At 52.8% G+C, this 17,238-nt stretch overlaps 5 protein-coding genes across 5 annotated transcripts; 2 read left to right on the top strand and 3 right to left on the bottom strand.

Annotated features, from left to right (window-relative positions):
- The first annotated feature begins 102 nt into the window (after positions 1–102).
- Positions 103–2,275, top strand: BU25DRAFT_405094 (Krr1-domain-containing protein). The gene is made up of 2 exons (XM_033699697.1): positions 103–372; positions 425–2,275. The coding sequence occupies exons 1-2, from the start codon at positions 174–176 to the stop codon at positions 2,122–2,124; spliced, it is 1,899 nt and encodes a 632-aa protein (XP_033567345.1). The 5' UTR covers positions 103–173; the 3' UTR covers positions 2,125–2,275.
- Positions 2,276–3,852: 1,577 nt separating this feature from the next.
- Positions 3,853–5,001, bottom strand: BU25DRAFT_416431 (uncharacterized protein; the record flags this gene model as incomplete). Its single annotated transcript, XM_033699880.1, has 1 exon — positions 3,853–5,001. The coding sequence occupies one exon, from the start codon at positions 4,999–5,001 to the stop codon at positions 3,853–3,855; it is 1,149 nt and encodes a 382-aa protein (XP_033567346.1).
- A 649-nt stretch (positions 5,002–5,650) lies between these two features.
- Positions 5,651–7,651, bottom strand: BU25DRAFT_452 (uncharacterized protein). Its single transcript, XM_033700055.1, has one exon. The coding sequence runs from the start codon at positions 7,581–7,583 to the stop codon at positions 5,901–5,903; it is 1,683 nt and encodes a 560-aa protein (XP_033567347.1). The 5' UTR covers positions 7,584–7,651; the 3' UTR covers positions 5,651–5,900.
- Positions 7,652–9,618: 1,967 nt separating this feature from the next.
- On the top strand, positions 9,619–10,713 carry BU25DRAFT_328957 (PR-1-like protein; the record flags this gene model as incomplete). Its single annotated transcript, XM_033699549.1, has 2 exons — positions 9,619–9,752; positions 9,960–10,713. The coding sequence occupies 2 exons, from the start codon at positions 9,619–9,621 to the stop codon at positions 10,711–10,713; spliced, it is 888 nt and encodes a 295-aa protein (XP_033567348.1).
- A 3,209-nt stretch (positions 10,714–13,922) lies between these two features.
- On the bottom strand, positions 13,923–17,024 carry BU25DRAFT_405096 (root hair defective 3 GTP-binding protein). Its single transcript, XM_033699698.1, has 4 exons — positions 16,697–17,024; positions 16,201–16,641; positions 14,406–16,150; positions 13,923–14,356 (listed from the first exon to the last, which is right to left on the bottom strand). The coding sequence occupies exons 1-4, from the start codon at positions 16,861–16,863 to the stop codon at positions 14,058–14,060; spliced, it is 2,652 nt and encodes an 883-aa protein (XP_033567349.1). The 5' UTR covers positions 16,864–17,024; the 3' UTR covers positions 13,923–14,057.
- Between the last annotated feature and the right edge of the window lie 214 nt (positions 17,025–17,238).

A 17,238-nucleotide genomic window follows, 5' to 3' on the forward strand; every position in this document is an offset into this window, starting at 1 on the left:
CCGTGCTCGTATTAGCTCGTAATGCCCGAAATGCCCGACTCGCCCACCGACGTAACGTCCCGGCGAACAGACCCTGGGCCCCGAACGTCTCCACTTCTAAGTCGAACTCTTGGCGCGCGCCTTCCTCTGCGAATTTTTGAGGGAGTCGCGATGCACGCCTCACAACACCAAAGATGCCTCGGAAATCCTCTGCAAGCAAGCGCGAGCTGAACGGCGCTTCCGCCACTGCCGAGCGCCCAGAGAAGAAGGCAAGGCTGCTCGACAACACCGACGATGAGGATTCAGAGGCAGACGCTGGCGCAGGCTTCCAAGTGAACGAGGAGTATGCGCGCCGCTTCGAGCACAACAAGAAGCGCGCCGAGCAGCACAGGTGTGAGTAGCGGTGTGCACGGTCAGCGTCGCGTCGGTGCTAACCGTGCCGTAGTGGAGGAGAAGTACGGCAAAGGCAGCGCTTTCCAGCACGAGGACGAGGACTCGGAAGACTCGGAAGAGGGCGTCGAGGAGGACGATGCTGCCGAGCTGCTCGACGAAGCGCTCGACGACGAGCTCATGGCTACGCTGAAAGCCCTCAAATCGAAAGACCCCCGCATCTACGACAAGGACGCCAAGTTCTACACCGAAGTCGCAGAGGGCGACGGCGGCGGCGACGACGGCGACGGCGCCAAGAGGGACGCTTCGATGACGCTGAGGCAGTTCCACACCAGGAACCTGCTCGAGGGCCGAGTGCCCGGGGAAGACGACGACGATGCGCCGCCCAGGACATACGCGCAGGAGCAGGAGGAGATCAGGAAGAGCCTTGTCAACGCTGCGGCTGACGACGAGGACGACGACTTCCTCGTAGCCAAGCCCACGCCCGCGGTCTCGAAGAAGGGCCGCGTCAAGATCACCCAGGACGATGTTCTCAAAGCCGACCACGACCCAGAGCTCTTCCTGTCCAACTACATGGAGTCTCGCGCATGGGTGCCCGCCGACAAGACACAGTTCCAGCCGCTCGACTCCGACGACGACGAGGAAGACGCCGCCGCCGACGACTACGAACACGCGTACAACACCTACTTCGAAGACACCACCGGCACCAACGAGAAGCTCACCACCTACGCCCGTGACGCCGTCGCAGCCACAACCGTCCGTCGCGACGAAGGGAACAGCAGAAAGAAGGCCCGTGACGCGGCCAGGGCCAAGCGCGAAGCTGAGAGGAAAGAGCGCGAGGAAGACCTGGCCCGTCTACGCAAGCTCAAGGTCGAGGAGATGGAAGCCAAGGTCAAGCAGATCCGCAAGATCGGCGGTCTGAGCGGCCGAGACTTCAAGATGGATGAGTGGAAAGACGTCCTCGAAGCAGACTGGTCCGACGACCAATGGGACAAGGAGATGTCGAAGCGCTTCGGCGAATCGTACTACAACGAGGCAGACGCCGCATCCGACAGCGACGCCGCAGGCTCCAGCAGGAAGAGCAGGAAGCCCAAAAAACCCAAATTCGACGACGATATCGACATCAAAGACCTGATTCCCGACTTCAAAGACGACGACGAAGATGAACGGCCCACACTCTCCTCCGACGATGAGGACGATGACGCTATGGACGTTGACGCAGACGCCTCCACAAAAGCAAAGTCCTCGAAGAAGCTCAAACAAGACCGCGCCGACGCCAAATCCTCCGCCCGCCGCGACCGCCGCCTGATCGAGAACCTCGTGTCCGAGAACCTCAAATACGAAGCCGCGCTCGCAGCCAAGCCGTCCAAGGCCCCGGCTCGCTTCCGCTACCGCGAAACCTCGCCTACAACATTCGGTCTCACGGCTAGAGATATCTTGCTCGCAGACGACAAGCAGTTGAACGAGTTTGCAGGCCTGAAGAAGCTAGCGGCGTTCCGCGACCCGGACAAGAAGAAGAAGGATAAGAAGCATCTTAGCAAGAAGGCGAGGCTTAGGCAGTGGAGACAGGAGACGTTTGGGGATGCGGAGGGGCCAAAGGGCGGGTTTGAGACACTGCTGGGTAACGAAGAACCGGAGCCGGCTAAGCACCACAAGAAGAGGAAGGTGGAAGAGACGGAGGGAGGTATAGTCGAAGGCGAGAAGAAAAAGAAGCGTAGGAGTCGGAAGAAGAAGAGCGCTGAGGATGAGATCTGATGATGGATCTGGAGAGATAGATACCATACGCATGCAATTCACGCACCTACCCATCCGTCATGAAAGCACATCAATGCGTGGAGCGAGGCGCTTATCGAAACCCTAGATTACTCAAGACACAAGCTCATGCTCCCTACTCAAAAGACCAGTGCTTGAGTGCTTCGCTTGAAGCCACCTTTCTCAGTCGTGGCGAGCTTGCCACATGCACTTGTTTCGCAGAATACAGGTCAATAGGGCAAAGTCACAAGTTTCGTTGGTGTCGTTACACCATAGTTGTTCGCTGTACATACAGTTGGTCGTTAACTACATCACGGTTCGTTCCCCTTCTCAGAGTCTAGGCTCCTCTGGTCTAGAGCGGACACCACTAGTCACACTTCCCATCTTGCAAACATCGAGAGCATACCGACCCATCATGTCGCCCAAGATCTGGAAGGCACAGTCCCATTGTTGGAGTTCCAGTGAACTGTACGCAAAGGGAAGAAGTTGAAGATTGTACTGAGGTTGTATTGGGTGAAGCCACGAACAGTATATATATGTGGGTAGCTGTAAACAACGCTAGTGTGACGTAGCAGTCACTCTCCTGGCAGATGAGGTACGACAGGCAGGAGCACCCTGAACCGTGACACCCATCGTGTGATCAGGTGGCTGTCGATCTATCGTCCAGGGGAGATTCGTCTGCTCTTACTGCGCTACAGGGCTGTGGAAATTCGGAAGAGCACAGAACGCTCTGGCATATGCGAAGAGTCCAGTGACCTTGATTGGGGCGGCTGTAGCACAATTCCTCCGACCCGTGCTGATGGTTATCGACATCTCTGTCGCCCCTCATCAGCATCCCTCAACTACTGGGTAGTCTATGAGCGTCGGAATCTCCGTGCTCTGTAGACGTGGCAACGCTCCCGGCGTCGCGGGTACGCAGGACCAGATGTAGTAGTCTACCAAGAACTTCTTCAATCCGTTCACCCCAGCGGTCCCGCGCTTTTACACCTCTGTGACAAGAGACGGCGAGAGAGAGATGTCAGGCATGAACGTGAAGCGTATTGTATTCACTACTGCGTCCTGGAAGTGCGGCCCTCCGAAGACGGCGCCGAGAAAGTACACATGTAAGAGTCTGCGCGGCGTGGACACGAGAGCGGGATTGTGGTCGGCGCTGGTATCTGAGAGAGCGGCGATGGTTGTGCTGGGTGTGTACCGTGTCGATGGGATGTTAGCAGAACCGGACAAGAAGCTGTTGCTGGTTGTTGGTTGATGGGGTGCTCAGTGGTTTCGACAGATCTTCGAAAAGAAATAGAGTGCGATGGTTGAGCCAGAGCGCATAATAGCCAAGGATCGAGGTGTGTTGGGAGGTGAGGTGGATCCGCGGATTGGACTTTTGGAGAATTGCGGTCACGACCTTTTTCAGTGGTTAGATTAGGCGAGAAGGCTGCGTGTTATGTGACTTACCCGGTCCCAGGCGTCGTTCTGCGGTTCCGATAGTGGGACCTCGTAGTAACGCGACTCTGGCCGAAGCAGTATGTAGACAGTGAAGTCCTTCGTGGTGGCGGCAGCTTCGCGACGGAGGCGGACTCGCGTAACGGCATAATGGTGTCGTTCCAGCGACCGTTGGTTGCTGGAGAGCTTTCGAGAAGGTAAGAAGAGAAGCGTCCAGGCATCCGTTTGGAGTTGGTCATGGCGATGTATTACTTCCACCTTCACCTTGAGAAGCCATACGCAGGTTCTGCTGGCGTACGCTCAAAAGAAGTTCGCTTCAGGCCAGCAGGACTCGAACAAAGGGGACATTGGGCGGAACACGCTGTCCATCCTCGCTGTGTGGCATGGTGTTGTCGGACTTGCCACAACAGATTGCGCCTTCTCAAAACGCCAACCGTACGTCTCTGACTTCTTCCCACGGACAAGGCTGGTATTACTTCCCCTGCCGCTGGTCGATACATTCAGCGCACCAACCGAGTGCACCAACGAGCGCTTAGCTGAGGTGAGGCGAACCTTGAGAGATTCAAGCTGCGTCGCATGAGATGCCCGGCCCTTGATGTACTCTCCGATCCGCATGACCTTCTTCTCGGCGTTCGGAGGTGCAACCCATGGACAGTAGCGTACTAGATCGTCTCGGAGAGTAAGATCGACGATGCCATGAGGCAAGACTTCCTCAAGCTTAGCCGCGAAATTCGGGTACCAGCCAAGCAACATTGTCATAGGCACTTCTACCTTCACCAATCGAGGCATGAACTTGAGCATGGTCAAGGTGCCTTGCACAGCTGGGAATCGAACGCTGGCGAGAGGATACTCGGTCGTGGATATAGAGCCTCGGCCAAGACGTAGTATGAAGTGACACTCCTCCAACGTGTCTCTTATGGGGAAAAGAGCTGTGTTAAGTTCGTCAAGCCCAAGGTAAGGGGATAGCGAAGGGCCAGTAGGAGTTGCCGCATTGAAGATGAACTCATGTTCGAAGTGGAGATATCTCAGCTTTGGAGTAGCAGAAAGCAGTTCGCCTAGGGTAGCTCTGCTGATGTTCGTTCGAAACAGAGTCAACGAGGTCAACGTGTTGCTCCGTGGCGTCTTCGAATCCTGCCACTGGAAGCGCCATGGTTGTGAAATAGAGCACTCGAACTCTGTAACTGTGGACGAGTAGAAGGTTGGTCGTATGAGGTTAAGGTCCATGTACGATACACTCGTGGTAGGATCAAGACATTTGTCTCCTAGAACGACATGACGTAGCTTCGGAAATAGATAGTCCGTCCTCTTTAGTAGCTGCGGCAAGAATAATGAGTAGCGCAGGAAGCCGGCCCCAAGATCCAAAGAACGCAACTCAGTGAGGCGCGTCAACATGAGCGTAGATAGAGCGTCGGCGCAGCGTCCTCGGAATTGCGGCTGCGACTGCTGCATGTCGTCGTCCACAAACTGGTAGAAGATGTTCGAAGCGAATATGAGCTGTGCCTTGGAAAGCGTCGGGCAATGATCGAGTCCCCATAGGTTGACATGTCGGCTGCCTTTCCCTGGCGAGGAATTGCACTTATTCCAGCACAATTGTGCACCCGACAACCTGATTGAGACAACATGGGAAGCCAAGTTCGGCCGTTCCAGAAGGGTGCGAAGTAGCAGTGCAAGCCTTTGCGTGTATGTCCCTGATCCAGTGGCTGCAAACTTGAGATCTCGGTACAGTCGAGGAATCGCTTCCTTGCTGGTTGCTTGACACGTATGCGCCAGGGAGTGGAGTTCCCTCCTTGAAAGAAAGTCAAAAATGCAGTTAAGAAGGTTTGGAGGCAAATCTAAAAGGCGTGCCATCGTCCTTGACTGAAAGTCGATGGGAGAGGCAGGAATAGACTGATTTGTTGCGTTGATTCGCCTCAGGTCCGCGGATAGGATGATGAACCCATACTCCAGAGCAAGTGGTATTGAAGAAGGACAGGATCAATCAGGCTTCGAGAAACAACCGTTGCCATGAGCTGAGGTGAACAGAGTTCGAGGCTATCACTAAGCGCCCAACACATGCATTAGCCGCCGCTAAAACACTCGAACCAGCAGCTGGGCTACTCAGAAGATTTATTGTCGGCTTCCTTCGCGTTCAAATCTACTCCCGCAACGAATCAGCGCTGAAGCAGTTTTGGCGAATTTGCCGTTCAATTGGTGCAGCTGACAAGTCTCACATTAGATGGGGAAACGATGTGGGGTACCAAGGCTGCGCGTGTGGATGTAACCGTTCCACCCACAAGGAGAGGGCTTCGCCACGACTGGCTAGGAGTTTTTGGCACAAATGATTTGCTTTCTGCAATCGATGTCCGGCTCTATCGATTCCGAACCAGATGAGATCGTAATCCGCGGAGATGATACTGCGACGCCAATCCTAATGGTATCCCTCCACGCTCATGTCTGCAAAGGCGCTCGAATCGATCAACCTTGGAAGACTCGAATCTGACCTCCTTTACCAGGTCTCGGTGCTCCGACTTCCGCCAACGAAGCAACATGGGAAACAACATGACCCCGGTAAGGCACTTGTTCCTGCACGTAGTTGCAAAGTCAGAAATTTGTCCATCAAACCAACTCAGGGTAGGGTCTGCAGGCTGCCAGATGGAAATGCTTTCCAAGGCTAGTGCATGATCGAGCAACGCGAGGGTTGCATGGTAGGCGTAGGACAAGTCCATTTGTGCGCTCATCGCGCATCGTGCCTCAGCTTGGGACTGTTGTAAAGTCAACCCTTGAGGAAGGATCGACGTGTCTAGTTGGTAAGACAACTGCGCGTGTGAAAGATCAAGCCGAAGAGAAAGATGCCGCAGGTAGGGAGGTAGAAGCGGATAGATGTCGGCAGTGATTGAGAACTCGACATCGCCGGTCAAAAATGGTATGGGAACCTCCACTGTATGCAAGTGCTCGAAGCTGGTCAGGTCGAGGAAGCCAAACTGTCGGACACCAATTCTCGGCTGCTCAAATGCGTACTTCCCTGAATCAAAGTACTCGACCGCAAACACTAGCACTTCGAGAGTATCTTTGGAGGCACTCAGTGACGTATTCCAGGCGTCGAGGTCGATCCATCGTTCTGGCGCTTCGTTGCGATCATGGCAATCGTAAGCAATGTCCCATGTAAAGGATCGAAGCTGCGGAGTGCAAGTAAGTAACGGGCGCACAGCGAGGGCACACGACGTTGAATGTCTGATCACCAATTTCGTGATATTGGTCGGTCGCACATAGGTGACAAGTAGTCGACTTGGCCAATGTGCCATTCCACCAGGATTGGGGGCTCTGCTCATCTCTGCTTGGGTGTCGGTCACCGAGAACTCCAACTTCTCGAGTCCAGGCAAATTGAGGACCTGGTCGAGATAGACGCGTCCTTTCTCATCTAGATACGGAAGTCCAGATCTTCTGTCAACGTTGCACGACGCTGCCTTGATGAAAGAGAGTCGTTCTAATAAGGCTGGCGACGCATGGCGTTGGTTCCAAGCTTGTTCGGTATTAAGATTGCGAAATACAGCATGGAGACGATCCATGGTCGAATACGTGAAGTCTGCTATGTTAAGCTGCTGCAATGCTGGTAGAGTCAGTATGATTAGTGTTGCATATGCAGAGTATTCTCGCTGGGTGACAGCGTCTCTTAGATAGTCTCCGCTGGTGATCAACGTCTCGTCGCTCAGAGCAGTCATAGCCTTTTGGTACATCGCCTCATCATTGAAGTGCTTGTCCTGCGGAAGCCAGCGCTGGCCTTCTTTGACTCCATCTTCGGAGGACGGACCAAGGTGTAGTGTCTCAACCCGTGCCGCGCGCCGACCGTCGTTCAGAATGTTCAGACAGAACCTGTCAATGCGCGGCATCTTCTCGCCTGGATGTATAACTAGGTCGATGTGACGATACAGGTATGGTATGACCAATGTTGCTAGGCTTCTGTTGACTCGAGACAGTGCGGACAGGTCCTGTTGTGCCAAGTAGGATGCGATGAATTCGACCAGTTCAGTCGGCAGGAGGGAGAAGGTGGCCATGACCAGCAGGATAGTAATGCTGAGTTAGTGCCGAACCAGCGTGAAGTGGCAGCATGGTGAGATGCAACTCTTCAAAAATCAGTGAAATAGGATTGAGGTGGGTGCCTAATGACACGTTAAAAAGTGGGGCGCTTGCCGCTCATCCAATGGGCCAGTCGTTCCTTCCGACTTACACCTGAAGTCGCACACCCTGTTGTGCTTCGACGAAACTTCGGCCATATGAGCAGTTGGAGGACATTTCTAAATGTTAAGCGTTGGATTATCCTCGACTTTCGAGTGACCTTCAATCTCAACCTTGGCGCGTCAATACAGACTGTAGACTCTAGACACTTCCCCACGCTCGTTCTTCTTCTGAAGATTGCGCAGGCAGCCTCATCTAGAGATCGAAGTTCATAACGTCTGCACATATGACTGAGCCGGTTACGTGTCTCGAGAAACGAACATGAAGAGGCTCACGGCTGGGTAGCTTTCCACACCACAACCACACCACTGAGAAGCAGGTCAAATAGTTCAACATCTCGTGTGTTCAAACAGATGGAAATGAACATATGTAGAGTTCGATCAACAAAATCTCGAATCTATTCCAAGTGCGTGACATGCCACGTCGGCGTGCCTCATCCGGCACCCATTGATGAAGCACGAGCCTTGTAAGATCTGAGCAATGGATCTTTTAGAGGAGTGGAATCGCTTCTATTTGGTGCTTGTGGTGATCTTTTATGCAGCAAGTATATTGCCAGTGTCCACAACGAGTGGCTATACGCGGTGTGTTCCCCTGGCGTCCAGTTCAGTCGACTGAGGCGTTCGTGAAGTTGTACAGGATTGGAAGTGCTAAGACTCCTGGGAACACAGGAGGTCCAGTCAATTTCCAGCAAGCGTGACAGTCCATGCAGTGGTGGCTCCAGTGAAGGTAGTCGCAACACCCTGTGCCTCCCAGAACATGGGTCTTGGCAAGGTCGCTGGCGAGGACTCGAAGGATTAAGATGCGGTCAAAATTGAGGGTGCAGTTCACTGTTGCCACAAAGCTTGGATGTCCCCGCCAAGGTCTCCCACATCACATCGAGCAAGAGACCCCTGACGTGAATCACCAACACTTTGGCTCTGATTGGCCACAGCTTTATCTGACACATGCCAACCACCCCACCTTCCAGACAAACATTTCCCTTCATCTCATCGCGGGTCAAGTGCAACATTTACTGACGACATGATCTGGTTGTTATGATGTGGCAACAGCGACTCCGTCTTGAAGATGACGCTCACGCAGAAATCTTCATTGCTGGTGCCATGGTATAGGAACCCAGGCACAGCACGCGTTGCTGTCAAAACCGCAAACGGACATTCACTACAACAATATGTCGTCATTCCACGAGAAGATCTTTGTGCGACCGCCACTGACGGTTAAGTACCGAATACCTTGCGCTCTCTGTCGCTCTCTGGTGATCTATGTGCCTAGAACCCGAATCGAGGTGGTGAGAGTGGTTCTTTCCTAGGGTGGATGTCTGTGGTGGCAGTAGCACTTCACCGTTAGATTGTGTAGCTGTCCCGTGCGTCGAGTAGGAGGCAGGTGCAATTGTACTGCAATGTTTCGCTTAGACTTAGCTCCGTTCTTCATTAAACACCTGGACAATCAGCGTCCCCGCGTCTCTCCATCTTTTGATCACCCACCTTCCTTTCATCACTGTCTTGACGACAACGGCGACGTCCCTTTGATCAGCTGCGACTGAACAAACCCACGCTCCTTGCCATCTGCTGTCCCAACTCTACACGCTCCTTTGTCGTCAGTCGCCGAGGTCGCGCTTGACTCAACTCGACAATTGCCGCTTTCGTCGAAGCAGTCAGTAAGTTAGCTTCTCTCTACCACACCGTCGATAGTGGCAATCTTTCCATGAGGTCTTCATCCTCATCCGGACTCGACGCTTCCGGCATATCTCCATGAACTCGAGCTGACCTTTGCAGTATTTATATCGACCGCAACTCTCGATTAGAAGACAACACCACAACACAATCACTTCTTACAAGCTCTTCAATAGCATTCGAAATGCACTCTTCCGCTCTTCTTACCTCCGCATTTGCAGTTGGCGCTCTTGCCTTGCCTCAGGGCCAGCTAGAGAAGCGTCAGCAAGTCACAGTGTACGACACGGTCACGGTCACGGTCACGGTCTTCGTGAACCCGTACACTACGCCGGCATGGAAGGGCCCGCCACAGTCTTCGCAGACACCCAACACCCGTTGTCCTACAGATGCTTCACCTCTATGGACTCCTCCACGTGTGAGCAACCCTACTGCTAATCCTGTCAACACTGCCAGGACTTCTTCTGCAACTTCTACTACGCCTAGGCCAACTGTGTCTACGATGTCTGGCAAGGCGACTTCATCGAGCACTACATCCATACTAGATGTTCCTCCTGCCAGTAGTCCGCCTGTAGTTGGTCCCATCGCGGTCTCATCCACTCCCGTCATTGTTGCACCTAGTCCGTCTGTTGGCGTTCTTATCCGGCCTTCGTCTTCATCTGTCAACGCCCCGGAAGTACCTTCCAGCGTAGCACCAACATCAGCCCCTTCTGGCGCTCCACTTGACCCTGAACACACTTCTGGAGTAGGACAGGCCACTCTTTCTGCTGGATTGGCCTACCAGAATGCTATTCTCTACCACCATAACGCTGCTCGTGCAAACCACGGCGCTGCTCCGTTGGTCTGGGACAATGCTGTTGCTTGGACTGCTGCCCAAGCCGCCAACCTTTGCCGATTCGAACACTACATTCCTGCGGGAGCAGGTCAAGGACAGAACCTGTTCACTGTCTCTGGCAACTTCTTCAATGTCACGGCCGGTATCACCGAGAGCTGGTACAAGGGCGAGTTCCAACCCATGATGCCTTACTTCGGTGCAGCGAACATTCCCGATGATGTTTTCCACAATGTCGGCCACCTTACGCAGGTCCTCTGGAAGGGCACCACCCGAGTCGGCTGCATTTCCATCGATTGTGGCAACAGGATGATTGTCGGCGGCGCAACTTCTTCATTGAACAAGTACACTGTCTGCAACTACGCACCTGCTGGCAACGTTGCCGGTCAGTACGCGATCAATGTTGGTAGGCCAAGTAGCACTTCCAACCTTGGCAGCTGGAGCAATTAGGCATGCTTCGAGCTGATGTTTTATAATGATCATAACCTTCAGTGTGTATGGTCTGCTGTTGTATGCCTTCCCACAGGAGTCGCGATGCAAGGCAGCAGGAGAGCTGCTTGCATTGTTTCAGGATTTTGTTTTCTTCCACGCGATTGTAGGGTTTGTGCTTCTGTTATAGGATTGGTCTGGGAACGATCAGCCGAGCGTCACATTCTTTCGAGCGTACCTTTATCTGTACATACTGGCGATCTACAGTCTTTACGAAACTTTACATATGAATCAATGATAAACGGTCAAATCATCTTCTGTCTCGAGGCTTCGAATGGCTTCCATTTGTTGAGTGTACTTGCTGAGAACCGTATTTCCAACGATTCGTCTCAATTGGAGAGCTACGATTGATGTGAAAAGGGCCTCTTCGTACCTGGAGGTGTGTTGTGTAAGAAGCTTAAATTAACGTTCGGTCGTGACCCCCCGTGTTTCTCGGCGCCAAACCTCGACTACAAGCCACCCGGAATCAGCTAGTGTCCAGTGCCTTCTGCAAAGACTTTATGATCTTCTTGAACTTCTTCCTTACCTGACGAAGCCGAGACATGAGGCTCTGCTCGTATCGGTGCATTCGCCTCTCGCGATCATGAGTACGCTTCAACGACTCTGCGAGGGAGTTATGCGAAATCTCGATTTTGACATGATCGAAAGTGTGCTCACGACAGAGGTCACTGAGCATCAACTTCAATGCACCGTCTTCCACCCTACCGTCAGCGGCCTGGAAGACTTTCCTACTTGTCGTCCAAACCGCTTCACCGTTTTTCTTGCGGGCCCGATCAATAAGTAAGATACGTCATGTTAAATTTCGCTGCGGTGCTGTCGGCTGAGATTGGCAAGCGGTAGGTCGACAGTAAGCACAGTGAGGATGTCGGAGTATCTGAGGAGGTACTCTTCCACTTCGGCTTCCAAGATCTCAGCTCGTCAGTGGAATCCGATCCCAATGACGAGAGGTGGGTCGCGCAGCTTTTCGCCGAGTTCGAAAGTCACTTCAGGATACTTGCATGCCATGGATTCATCGCTGTCAGTCTCATTGCTGTCAATTTTACTGCCACTGGTTTCCTCGCCGTCATGTCCATCACGGTCTAGCCAGACCCAAAGCAGCGTATCCACTTCGAACTAGTGTGCAGCTTCGCAGGTCTTCTCCGATGAGTTTTTATCATCCGCTAAGGCTCGAATGGCTGTCTTAAACGCCTCACTCAGGACTTGACCGAATTCACCACCTCTTCTGGTGCTCTCCTTGAAGTTGACCCAGCCGACTTCAGCGCCATCTTGCTGCGCACCGTACTCCATGATGATACTGTCGTGGAATAAGTGGTGGAACGAAGGGTCTCGTTAGATCGCCAGAAACAATTGTGATTGCTCTGCATCTGTCAGTGCTGCTTGGGCGACGAATCCGCGTAATGTGCCTCTACAGGGCCCTTTAATGACATGGTACACGCACAGGGCTTCTCCTAAGAGCTCAATAGGATCGTTGCGGCTGACTGCGCCATGATGTGAAACGCTTCTGGGTGGTGGCTCTCGATATTGTCGGTTTCGAATTGTACACGTGTTCCAACCCATCCACGGGTGCGGCCAGCCAGAAAGGTGGCAAGACAAGTAGGCGACAAGTGCGCCGCTTCAACTTTGGTGTGGTGAGCGCAGATAGCAGAGCCTCGTTAGTGCGCATATGTCTAGCCGCTAAGCGACACCTGACCTAGTTGAGAAGCGACCGTGAAGGCGAAAGGAAGTTCGAGGCTTCAAGCACAATCGAGACTAACACCATCTTAACAGGTGGTTTAATCGACCCGAGGTTCTTGGTATGCATTTCCGCATCCGCATGATTCTTTTTTAACAAGTAGTCAGAGGCCGTGCCAATCAATCGGTCATCTCCAAAATCATTGCGAATGCCACATGTCGAAGCGTCCGTCTTCCGTTCAAAATAGACGAAGGCAACCAAAACAAAAATAACGCAGTTAGAGTTTTAAGCTGCTAAGCAGGTTGAGAGAGTGCTGAGTTCGGAGCCGAAAGTATGAGTCGACAGAATTCGAAAAAGAAAACAAAAAGAAAAAAACTCAAAGGAACTATTCGCCATATTTCAATACGTCCAGCCCTTTGCATAGATCATCGTGTATGTTCGCTTTATGCATTGTTTCCAAGTCCAGAAGGAGATATTTACAGCAGTGAATCTTCTTCTTCGGTATCTGCTTCAACACACAGCACTATCGTCAGAATTGAGCAAGGAAAGCGCACTGCCATGACGGGTAACAATGACCATTTTAGCAGGTGTTGAGCACATTGCGAAAGATGGGCGGAAGGTCCAAGCGATCTTCTACTGATAAGGCAGGCGAATTGGAAAGCACCGAACAACAGATCGGAAGCATGATTTCGGAGATCCAACGTTTTAATATCGTGGATAGAGAAGTTTAGGACAGAAGACATGTATCTGTTTCCGATCAATTTTGGGTCTCATACGCGCGCGAGGAAATACTTTTCGAGGGACCGAGCCAGAGAGCCAAGACATACATTTTCCAGATGAGTTTTTAGGAACCTGCGAATTGGTGATACTCAAAGCAGAGGTACCTGTAGAAACTTTTGTAACAATGCGAGAAGACTTCGTTTCATATGGTCTGTAGCCACCAGCAGTTTTTTATTCGACAGCATAAAGTCCGAACGGCATGCGAAGTATGCCTTGAATACCTCCGGGTTTTATGGCGCAACAATATTGAATTTAGAAAATGGCTGGTCGCTCCTATAAGTGGTGATGACCCGGTTTTGAAAAGCGGCTACAAGATACGAAGTACATGTGGCACTTGAAGCTTTCTGAAACGCAGAAGCACGCCTTCTTGGTGTTCAGATTTTGAAAGCAAGTCCATGTGTAGTTCGCTGCGAACTTTCGATTGGCTCCATGTAGGAGATCCACGGGTGATATTAGTACATTTTGCTCGTCGACTCATACTCTTAGATCAAGAAAATTTGAGCCCGAAAAACATGCGAAGCAAAGCTACTTATTTTTGGAAGTCAGAGATAGGCGGATGTAATGAAGAGTATGGACTGCAAGCGTTCAAGGTGTACTTATACCTGCTGTGAGCACTTGGTTCGTAGCCAAGGGCCGTGACAGAGCCTTCGCACACTACACGGCAGATGTGAGCGTATACCTCCTACAAGCAGCTATCCAGCTCACATCACAGCCCGCATTCTTTTGTTGAACTTGTTTCATTACCAAGGCCTCAGGCCCCCTCTAGGAATCTAAGAATACCACCCTTCCCGCATCATCAATAGCATACACATACCCAAACAAGCAGAACCCATAGACGTCTATCATCAGCACATCAAATATCATCAGAGTCCTCATCATCATGCTTCTTCCCGTTCGCATTCAGCCTGTCCATCCTCACGCCCTCGTCTCGCGAGCGCGTGCTGTTGTCCAGGCCACTCTGCGCCATAGCCCTCCTACCCGACTCGCTAGTCTCGAGGAACTCGCGAAGACGTTCTTTGCCAATGTCGAGAGCCTGCGCTGTTGCGGCGTTGGTCATGCGAGCCATAGGGCCCCAGAGATTGAGGGTGTATGTGACATATGCGCCGACCGCGGCGAGGATGAGGAAGATGAAGTATACAGGGTTGCGCAGAACTGTGGATTGTTAGGTTTGAACAGGGTATGGGGTGTGAAGAGGACTTACCGGCTACTATTTCGTTCCAACCCAGTGCAAGCAGCAGTCCGTAGAAGTACAGTGGCACTTGCGTCATACCACCGATAGCACTGCGTTTTGCTTCTACGTAAACACCGTCTGCCGTCTTCTTGAAGCGCACAAGCAGATCAGCTTGCTTGCTGTCCGATAGTACGACCATCTCCTCTTCCAGAGTCTTACCCTCATCATCATCAAGACCGCCAATTGGTGCCAAATCGTCTTCGTCGGCGGGTGAGACAGATGCAGGCGCGTCGCCGATCCATGCATCGAGTGGCGGCGGTGACGATGTCTTCGCGAGTTTGAAGCGAGCGAGAAGCGGGATGAGGGTGATAGTCGATTCGCGGGCCCTTGTGTAGACGCCCTCGATGTCATCGGTGGGCCGCCATATTCTTGGGACACCATGCTCGTCGTAACGGAACTTGTCCTCGAAGTTTTCTCTCAGCTTAAGCAAGATGTTCCCCTCCATGACCTCTTCGTCGAGCTTGGCACGGAGAACACCCCACGACTTGCGGCGCAACCTCCACAAGCCAACTTCAACTTCATCAGGACTAGCGTCGAAGCTTTGTGCGCGGTCGGTGAAGCGCTTCTCTGCGCTCGATACTGTATCTGTGAAGATCGCCCATACGCGATCCCACAAGTCCTTCTCGGTCGCTGGCTTCTCTCCGTGTTCAGGCGCGCCGGAACCACCTCGCCCAGATCCGAGCTTGTTGAATTCGAGGCCAATTGACTCGTCCAGGCGAGTTCGTACCCAGCGCTCTATCCGTGTGGCCAACCGCCTCATCTCCTCCTTGCGCAGACGACCTGACACCTCATCCAACTCTTTCCGGTACAGCGCAAGCTGATGTGTGGCGTCGCTCCAGGATGCGCCTTGAATGGCGATTGAGTTGGCATCCTCCTCGAATTTGGCCAGAGCCTTCTTCTTCTCCGAGTCGACGATCTGAGCGAAGTCGTATGAACCTCCCTTCTTCTGGCCAAGCTTCACTGCTGTGCTGACAGCATTGCTGAAGTCGTCGATACCTGACTTGTGTGCGGCGCTGATCTGTTTCTGGCTGAGAGCCTTCAACCTTGTGTCGACCTTGCCCTCTAACTCTGATAGCTTTCTCTTATAAACGCCCTTGTGGTAGCGGCTCGCGTTCGTGTCGAAGTCCTTGAAAACAAGCGCTCGTGCTGCATTCATGATAGGACCAAGATCTGGGATGATTGAAGGCTGTCCTATCCTCGCATCCTCCGCCTGCTTGTCCTCGAGTGGCGTGATCTTCTCGTCAAACGCCACCAGAACTTCTCTTGCTATCTCATCACACCTGAATTGTGCAAGAAGCTCTTGTTGTGTGGGCAGGTCGAGGTCCTTGTTGTGTACAATCTGATCCCAGATGCCTTCGGCGTATGCGGGGAACCCGTCTGCGGGGATTCGGCGGTGGTATTGGGGAAGGAATACGGGCAGCTCCGCCTCCTCGAGGAGACCACTCTTCTTGGGGTCATTGTATCCTTCCCTGAAGCGGAGGCTCAGCTTGTTGACTGCTTCCTCGAACTTCTCCGGTTGTAAAATCTTATGGGGCAGAGCGACGAATGTGAAATCAAAGTAGTCCTCGATGCGCGAGTTTTCGAGGCCAGCAGGTTTTGATATCGCCGACCACAGTTTCGAGAGGTCCTGGATGAGAGTATTCTGTAGGTTCTTGAGGGGTGTTGTGCCGAGGTGGTCACGGATGACGAAGAATAGGAGGGATTTGGGAATGGTCCTGTAGACCTGTCAGCACAACGTCCAGCCTCCGGCAACCGTTGTACGTACCTGCTGTCCTTGACGAACAACTGCAAGTTGACCTCAAACACCGTCTTCAGCAGACCCATGTTCGCACCCTGGTACAGTCCGACCTGGTGCTCCCAAATGTTGACTATCAGGACCTCACTTGTCGCAAGCGCAAAGAGGGCACTCTTGCGCTCAAAGTCCTGGTCCTCTCCTCGCTCCCGTCCGTCAGTACCCTCCACGTCCATGACCAGAATGTTCTCTGCCATGGCCGAGCCACCCGCTTCACGCTTGTTCTTGCTCATCCATATTCCCTTCGTGGTCTGGCGGCGCTCTTGCTCTGACATGACACCAAACTGTGTGCCGAAGAGGTAGTTGAGGAGGGTCGACTTGCCCGTGGACTGCGAACCGAATACAGCGATAAGGTGGTAGTTGAAGCCTGCTGGGATAACATGCTCGATGTTGAGGTATTTAGAGACATTTGGGCTGTGTTGCGCAACGTTGTTAGCCGCCTGTCTGAGGATTTTCAGAGTGTACACACTTGAAGGCCTTGTCCTCGTCAACAACCTGGACGCCGTGTTCGTACGCCTCCTTGCTGGCGTCCTCGCCAACGTTCGCAAAATGAGCGTTCATCATCATGCCCGGAGCGGTGGGATGTCGAACATTGCCCGGTCGGGTCCCGTTGACCTTGGGATTATCAGAGGCCATGATTGATTGGTACAGCCGTGGGCAGCTGCACGTGTGCGGGAAGAATATCTTGGTGGTAAGGAGAAAGGTGGCCGTTGATGTCACAGGGCAAGGGGATGTTAAGGGCGCCCGTCGATGATTCGTTGCTAGGATGCTCGCTTAGGCGTACAGGGTTACGCTCTCCGTTCATATGACGGTCTAGAGCATCATTTGCTTGTTTGTTTGCAGTATGGGAGTGAAAGTGGGGTCCAGCTGCCGCGTGTGATTCTTGTATGGAAAGCCATATTACGCCAAATCTACATCAGCAGGAAACTGCAGGATGCATGGTGCATGATAGTACGAGAGCCCCCGTGGAAGCTGCGATCTTTGGTGCCGTTGCCAAGGAAACGTGGACCC

This window comes from Macroventuria anomochaeta (genome assembly GCF_010093625.1).
Source record: "Macroventuria anomochaeta strain CBS 525.71 unplaced genomic scaffold BU25scaffold_1, whole genome shotgun sequence".
Classification (NCBI taxonomy): domain Eukaryota; kingdom Fungi; phylum Ascomycota; class Dothideomycetes; order Pleosporales; family Didymellaceae; genus Macroventuria; species Macroventuria anomochaeta.